An 8976-nucleotide genomic window follows, 5' to 3' on the forward strand; every position below is an offset into this window, starting at 1 on the left:
TCTCTCCCCATGTCCATCTGTTGCAGATCTTAAAAGCTTTCTAGCAAGGTGACCTTGCCTATAGTTTTCTTTGGTTTTGCCTTGTTTTGTTTACAAAATCCCTCTCAGCTCAGTTCATCATACTCAAGTCTGTGCCAATCCAAAGTTTTGCTGTCCCGTATGACATCCTTTAAAGGTGCACTAATATACGGCCATAGCCTGTGCTGCAATGCAGTCTCTGTTCTGAAAGGTATTGCTTTTTTGTCTGGAGAATACTGTGGTAGCTTCAAAGTACAAGTCTAGGACTGCTGGGATAAAGGTAAGACAGGCTGTGATTTCCCTTCCATTCTTTAACTTCCCCTACCTGAAAGTATCTCAGGAGGTAGATCAGAGCTCTTTTCACTATAAAAATCTCTTATCAGTCACACTGCATGCCCATAATTACAAAGTAAAACTAAATTCCATCTGTTTGGCTTAAACGGCATACATTTTGTATTCTTTTCATATAAGTAGTTCTTACAAATTTCAAATACTAAACATACTTCTCATTTCTTTATTCACTATTTCCACTCTTAGCACTCTTGAGGGTGAGTACACGTTAGTTCTTACCTGATGGTGTTGTTTTAATCCAAAATGTAACCTGAAAACTTCATTTATAAGTGAGCAGTCTCCACTAAGGTTAGCAGCTCGAACCTGCCACAGAGACAGAAGGCAAATGAAAAGAAAATAAGTGCTCATGCTCTATACCTTTATAGCAACCATTTTTTTAAATTGTAAAAGAGTATAAAATTAGCAAATTTTTCTGAGAACAGAGTATCTGTAAGGCTTTTTTAAACTCTAATGACTCAAGATGTTCTGAAATTAAGAAAAAGAACAGATAAGGATGAGCTATGCTAGACAATGCCAAATACACTGCGGGGGCAGTGGGGGGTGGGGGGAGGATGGGGCTTGTTCAATCATCTAACAAAAGCAATTTTCAAAACTTTACACTGTAGCCTTCCTGAAGGAACTAGTAGCCTCCCTGAAGGAACTAATTTCTTTGGAACCAAAAGTCAGAGAGTTGGACTTCAGAGTTAAAAAGTCCATGCTCTCTACAAGACACAAACACTTCTACAAAATTTCCAAAAGGACTTCAAGAAAGCATTTTTTTCAAAGATCTATAAACTGAGTTTCAATGTGCGTTAAAACTGAATACATCAGTATCTAAGACCCTTCGAGCATATGGCCCTCCCAGCCCTAGCCTAAATCACTGAAGCCCTTTGGACCTTCCCTTAAACCTGTATTAAGTTCATGACCTTCCTCCAGAGCCTCAATTGTCCTACGAAAAATTAAGTGGTACAAAGCACAGAAAATCAAGAACATTCCAAACTGAGCATGACAGCCTGAAGTTAGGACATGTTTTCTAATTTATTACATTTCTAACGTAAAAAGCAGCTTTAATAGATGGTGGGGAAAAAGTCTTGGAACTACCCACATAGATTCTACAACCAACCTGGCCACATTTTTGCTAATTCATTGCAAATAGAACAAGCCCACTTCTTGCTATTTCTATAATAACATGGCCTTGTTCCTCAGAGGAGCTCAAGGCNTTTTTTAACCATTTTAGTCTGCTGGAGCTTAAGGCAGCAATATGCAGATTGTGCAACCATGTGAAGCTCATCAAATCAACCCCTGAAAGTATAATTGGTAAATCTCCTCATGTGCTTCTGAAAAATTAATCAAGACAGGTTTGATGAACCTTTGCCAAGAGAGCCTCTTTAGGACAAATGACTTGGTTCCCGATGTGTTGCTGTAAAGGTAAACTCCAGCTGCAAATCCCAAGGTGACCCATTTGTCTCGCTTGGATGGAGCATAATGACTTCTTAAGCACTGCAGATAATTCTGCTGGTTTAAAATCAATTTAGTTAATACAATTAAATGAAACTATTTAATCCTCCAGGTTCAAAAACCATCAATTTGACTCGTACATTAACATTTAGTATGGAAACAGCCACCTTAATCTTCCAATGCCTTCTAACAACCTTCTGTGGGGATGTGTTGTAGAAAGCAGTACATCTAGTGTTGTCTTTCAAATCTCTTCAGGATAAGTCATGAGAATTGGTATTAAAATATTCCTTCCTCAAGCATATTTCACCTCAAAGCCAATGCCTTTATGTCTTTTGCATGTATTCACTAGAAAAAGCAGAACAGTTCCAAATGGTACCTCAAGTTCCACTGGAAAGCCAGTCTCCCCACCCTACCACCTTCAAAGTCACAAGACTTACTTGGAGCACAAAAGTGTGGTCAACGATATTTTCAGTTCTTATTTTTATGACTCAGTCGATGGCAGGTAACACTGGTGACCACCCCTCCCTTGGAACTCTCATCTCTGTTTTTCTAATAGGGTACCACTCCTTCTTTTGGCCTCTTCGACCACATTCTCTCCATCTCTTCTTTCTCTGGCAGAACCTTTAAATGCTGGTATGCCCCAATCCTCACCCCTCTTCCCTTTCCATTTTATTTACCCCCCTTCATTCTTATGGTTTCAAGGACCACATGTAAGGTGACAAGTCCATCTGTAACTCCAGGCCTGGCCTCTCCAAGCTTGAGATCCACGCTGTTCAATACGGTAGCTATTGGTCACATGTGGCTAATACATTTAAATTAATTAAGATTAAATTTAAAAATTGTTAAGAGTAAATAAAATTTAAAATTCCATTCCTCAGTCACACTAGCCATATTTCGAAACTCAGTAACTACATATGTCTATGTATACCACATGGGATATTCAGATAAAGAACATTTTCATCATCACAGAAAGTTCTATTTGTCAGTGATACCTAGATAACAATGGCTAATCACATATGTGCCAGGCACTCTTCTAAGTCTTTTATATGTAGACTAATTTAATCTTCACAACAAAGTTCTGAGGAACTTACAGTAGTCAAAAACACAGAGGCAGAACATAGAATGTTGGCTGCTGGGGGCTCATGGAATGGAGAATGGGGAGTTATTATTTAATGGGTATAGAGTTTCAGTTTTGCAAGATGAAAATAGTTCTAGAGATGATGGTTGAACAACAATATGAATGTACTTAATACCACTGAACTGTACACTAAAAAATTATTAAGATGGTCAATTTTATGTGTATGGTAGCACAATAAGAACAAACGAGGTTTTTATAAGTACTTAAGATTGTGGTGAACTAACTCGTATGCAGTTTAGCTTTGGAAATGGGTATTTGGAACTCCTCATTATCACAGATAACTGGTGCCATCGATAAGGCTACTGAAAGAGATTCCAATTAAATGGGAACTTTGTGGTAGACAGTTTTAAAAAAGGAGTATGCTTGGGACTATAGCTTGAAAAGTGAAATTAACACAATGAAAATAAATTTCATATATATAACAACATCTAGGTTAGCATTGCAATTATTTGCTCAGAACAAAGATTCATTGGTTATATTGACATAACAGTTTTGAAAATATTATGAAGAATAACAATAAGTGAATGAGCATTAATTAATTTTTTAGATAATACATGCACATATACAAAATTCAAAAGATTCGAAAGTGTACACAGTGAATACCAACACTGCCTCCCTTTTCAATATAAGTGTTTACATTCCCTAGTGGAGACTTCCATTTATAGCTCATTGGATTTACTTCTGGGGATATTCTAGACATATATATATATTCTGCCTTTTTCCCCTTTCTCTCTTCAATGTCCTGATGTTTTTATTTAGCAATATATCATGGAGCTCTTTCCATACCAAGAGTAAGTGTATTTACATAACACCTGTCAAATTACTCTCCTTAGAGGTTATGGTCTAATTATGGCTTCACTAACGATGTATGAGAGTGTATCAGATTTTTTAATTTATTTTTTATTAAATTAGTTTCAAGTGTTCAACATAATGATTTGATAGTTGTGTACATTGTGAAATAATCACCACAATAAGTCTAGTTAACATCCTTCATCTTACATAGTTACAAAAAAAANGTGAGAGTGTAAATTCCTTAAGAGTAAGGACCATGACTAATTCATTTTTTTAATCCCACACAAAGTCTACCAAACAGAATGCCCAGCATGTGCAAGGTGCTTGGCAAAATCAGGAGAACTGGAGGAAAGAAAACAACTTCACAAAAATGCCTACCTGAGACACTGAAGCATCGAAACCTCCACTGACATTTCCATTACAATCTTCACAAGAAAAGTGTCTTTCTCTGTTAACAGCACTAAAAGGCAAGAATGGATTAAAGAGACAATGTCCAGAAGCAGTGTGCATGTGGCACAGAGGAAACAGCCCTGGGCCAGGAGACCTGTAACAAACCCCCTCCACCACTGACACAGAGGAAACACCGGGAAAGTAACTTCACACCTTCAGGACTCAGTTGTGTCATCTGCAAAACAAGGAACTGTCTCTGCAACATCTATCCTACTTCAAATTCTGTGAACCTTGTGATTCCATAAAGCTTTTGGTCGGCTAATTAAGGCCATATTGGAAATACGCTGGAGTTGCTGCCCTCGGGCCAGAATGTTAAGAAGTGGACCTCAGAAGTCTTCCTCTAATCCCTTCAAAGTCAAACATCACCTGGACAGCTCCTAAGCAACAAGCTGAGGTTTCCTCTCCATTCAGGACAATGCTGACCCTGGCATGGCGGTAAAGCCAGGTTTGCAATTACTTATGAGAAAGGTTTTAGGTGTTATCTTTACAAAATACCCGAGGTGAATGGTAGAGCCAGAGATTTGGTGTTAGGGCAGAAGACGTCCAGAGAAAACAAGGCTTGCCTGGAGAGAATGCAGCCAATCACCATCACCTACCACATGCAAAAGGCTTTGTAGCCTGAAGTGACAAATCTTAAATTGTTCCAGTTTGGGGCTTTTTTTGGTTTTAGTAGCCAGAATATAGAGCAGCACTTCAAAAAGATTTACTTACCAATCTGAATGCTTCATGGCATCAAGTAGAAGCTTGACATATGGATCTAAAAAGATATTGATTCCATTACATATGCTAATTGGAAAGAATTATCCAAATGGCAGTATAAGATATTACCAAAAAGTAATTCACCAATCTTAATGAAGTAATACTATCTTAAAATTGGTAAAATTGGTAAAATCGGGGCCGGCCAAGTGGCTCAGTTGGTTAAGAGCTCACTCAAGAGTGCGAGCTCTGAGCAACAGGGTCGCTGGTTCGATTCCCAACCCGAGCTGAGCTGCCGCTGAGCTGCCAACAGGTGGCAGGATGGCTCAGCTAAAAAAAAATTTTTTTTTTTAATTTGGTAGAAACGTTTATAGAAAGACAACCTTAACATAAAAACATAATGAAACGAAACACTGATACAAATAACAAGATGGGTACTACCAAACATCTTAGTTAATATCAAATATGCTTTTAAAGGCCATATTTAGTTAAATGATCAAACACATTGCATTAAAGTATATACCAAAAGACTGAGGAAATTTGGAGCCATATCCACAGAAATAAACAGCAGCACACTATCCAGATTAGAGAACGGAAGTAACCCCACCATTGTCTGACTTGGTCAGACCACACTTGTAACCCAGTGTCCCATTCTGAGTACCACACTCTAAACAGGACCTGCCAACTGAAGCTCTTCCACGGAGGGAAAGCAATTAGAATAGTACAGGACTATGGTAAGAAGCAAGAAAAGATTTGTGGATTTGGAAAGGAGAAAGAAGATACAGCTTCAAGTATTTGAAGAAGTTCCATCTGGGAATAGATTCAGTCAATATTTCTTCAGGGGGCAGAACAAGGACCAAAGGGGAGACATTACATGGGGCAGATTTCAACTCAGTATGAGAAAGGATTTTTCCGATAATTAAAGCTGTTGATACAAAAGACACTCAAAGTAGCCTCAAAGAACAGATAACCTGTCCCAGCAGACATCTATAAATGCTCTGGTCAGTGATGGCACAGAGGTTTTTTTGTATGGGGGTGAAAAGGCCTATGACTCCTGAGGGTCCCTTCACTTCTAAGAGTCCATAAGCCTGTGACAATTATAGGAAAGTACAATGAATGCATCTAATAACTTTTCACATAGGTGTCTTGTCTGAATGTATAAATGCACACAGCATATTATATGATGTAAACAAAAAAACAAAACCAGAAAAAAAATCAAGGTTAAAAAAAAATATTGAAAGCAAAAACAAGTGAGTAAGAGAAAAGTAGTAGTTGGGATGATAAAGGTAGGTTAGGCTATTGCTTTAGCAACCCACCTCCTCTTAAGAGTGTTAACAGTAAAAACATTACTACCAATGATAAGTATTATTTAGTGTATATCAGCTGTCAAGCACCATACTAATGCATTATTATTCAAGCAACTAAAAGACTTNCAAAACAACAGCAACTTGTCTGTTCCCCTTCCCCCAATTCCCCAGCACTGTTCCCATCCCCCAAAATCCCCAATAAAAAATTTAAAAAAAAAGAAATCATTGGAATCCCTGTTACCCATTATCACCCTCCTACTCAAAAAGTCAGAGACATAAGATCACAGGGATTAAAGCTATCTTTCCATTGAAACAAAAGGCATTTAGCCTCCTCATCTAAACTGTAAAGCTTCTACAACAGGGTCTGTGTCACATCCCTGGGTCCTAACCCACTGCCCTACAAACCATAGGGGCTGAATGTTTTTTGATGGTGATAATAATAATAGTAGTGAACTAACTCCCTTTTATTCCTACCAAGAAATACATCCCATATATTTACTCATTAGACCCATGTTTCTCAAACCATGTTCCACAAGAGGTACATACGTCTTGCAGTACTGATAGCTGTTCTATTAAAAACGGAGGGGGAAGAAGGGTTCCTTAGTCAATTATGGTTGGGAAACCTGAGTTGTACAAAGTTAACTATGTTTCACTGCCACAGAATTTCTTAAGAAGCTTTAAAACATGTTTGTGCATTGTGAAACTCTGAGGGTTCAAGTCTGCAACATTTTCCAAAATTATTTAATAAGGAAAACATATGAAACCTGGAAGGGTACCAGTGTCTTTCAGAACAAAGTTTGGGAAATGCTACATTAGACAAATGTAAAATGAGTATCCACTGTACACAAGAATAGTGTCCCTGGAAATACGTCCTTTCTCTCATCCTCGGTTGTTGTTTCACCTGTAAACAGATGACAATAACGCCTGTCTCACAGCGCTGTCATGAGATTGAAATGAAATCGAATATATAAAAGGACAAGCCTAGAACAAAGGCCCACAAGGAATGCTCCTTCTCTGTACATACAGGCAGTGCTGTGGGGAAAATGAAATCGCCCTGAATTTAACTACACCTGCACACACCTTTGAGGTGTGTACATTTGAGGACACAAATATGACATGTGACAGCCATTCTCTGGTTCAGGAGTCACGTGAGGCCAGCCATGGTCATCTCCCACCCCCACTGGGATTTTTACTTCCTTCACTTGATAAACCTCCACCCACCACTGTCTTTCTTAATTAGACCTATGATCACTCACACAATCACACACACTTGCAGAGTCCCCAGCACTCAAGCCTAAACCTCAAGCACAGGGCTTCCAATTGCCAACATGGGCTAAAGTATATCACTTAGCCAAGGATCTTGGGTAAAAGAAATATATCATTTAGGGCAATGCAAGTGCTGAACAGTGCACTAGAACTGCATTTAGTTTCTAATCTGTTTTAGCAACACTGCAGGGCAAAGTTGACTAAAATAAACATTTAAATAAAATCTAAGTTGCACAAAGAATTGCAAAAAGGAGCCTTTCATGACTCAAAATTCATCAGTGATACATTAGTGCCCTCTACTGGCTAGATTTTCCAACAGCTTGGATTGTTCAGTACATACTGCTTTTTTTTTTTAAGATCATACGGTGGTTCAATTTTTCACATGTAAATTAGTAACAATTATTAGTAGAATGGTAACCAAAATGCACGAAATTCTTTAAAACTATTATCTTATCTCATGTTTCAATCCTCACCTCAAAGAGGTGTCTTGGTCAAAAACAGAGATCTCCTATTGAGCTNCCGGCGACTGATCTGCCTCACCCGGGAAGAGCGCAATGATGGTGCCAACTTGGGCCAGTGAAGCAACGTCCTCCACAACTAGACTGAAGAACAAAACGATAGCAATTTGTCTGTTCCCCTTCCCCCAATTCCCCAACACTGTTCCCATCCCCCAATTCCCCAATAAAAAAATCTTTAAAAAAATAAAAAATAAAAAAAATAAAAAGTTGGGGAAAAAATCAGTATTAGATAGGGTAAACTGTAGAATAGACACAATGGAAGACTATCCAACAGTGAAACTGAATAAACCAGTGGTGTCCACAACATGAAAGACTCACAATGTTGAACAAAAGAATTGTTACAGAAGACTATATACTATATAATTGCATAAAACTACGAAGTATCACATATAATGCAAAGCTTAAGAGCAGGCAACTAAGTAACACATTGTTGGACTACATCTACAGATGGTAAAGCCACTCAGAAAGCAGGGAATGACTACCACAGGAGTCAGAATGAAGAAGGAGAGGCGATGTGATCCAAGAGGGGAACACAGGCTGCTGAGGTCCTGGCAATGCTCTGTTTCACATGTAGGCGGCAGTTACACAGGTATTCATTTTATTATGGCCGAAAGTGTACATGTAGGTTTTTTACTTTGCTGTAAATGTGAATGAGATACCTCACAATACAAATTTTAATTGCAAAAAAATTTAAACAGAGAGTGCCCACTATGTTCAACACTGCTGAGAAGTAAGATGAAGGTTAAAAATGTCCACTCTATTTAACCACAAGGGAGGAAGAACTTAACAAGACCCATTTTGACAGCTGTAGGTATTGTGATGACTAATTTACAAATGAAGAAACTGAGAATAAGGCAAATAACTTGCCCAAGCCCCACAGCTAACGAGCAGGGGAACTAGGATTTGAACTCGTCTACCTGATTCCAAAACCCAGACCACTCATGCCTACGCTATACTTTTTCCCATGATTACTAGATAGCTATAAATAACCCAAATACATATA

General features: G+C 38.3%; 1 protein-coding gene across 1 annotated transcript in view; it reads right to left on the reverse strand.

Annotated features, from left to right (window-relative positions):
* Window positions 1-8976, reverse strand: part of ATP23 (ATP23 metallopeptidase and ATP synthase assembly factor homolog) — a 34100-nt gene that overhangs the window by 19450 nt on the left and 5674 nt on the right. The window contains exons 2-3 of the mRNA XM_019657564.1: window positions 4898-4943; window positions 4115-4196 (exon numbers count right to left, since the gene is read on the reverse strand). Coding sequence (XP_019513109.1) covers window positions 4115-4196; window positions 4898-4943 — 128 coding nt within the window. The remainder of the gene's footprint in view (window positions 1-4114; window positions 4197-4897; window positions 4944-8976) is intronic.

The sequence above is a fragment of the Hipposideros armiger genome, unplaced genomic scaffold, assembly GCF_001890085.2.
Source record: "Hipposideros armiger isolate ML-2016 unplaced genomic scaffold, ASM189008v1 scaffold_277, whole genome shotgun sequence".
NCBI lineage: Eukaryota > Metazoa > Chordata > Mammalia > Chiroptera > Hipposideridae > Hipposideros > Hipposideros armiger.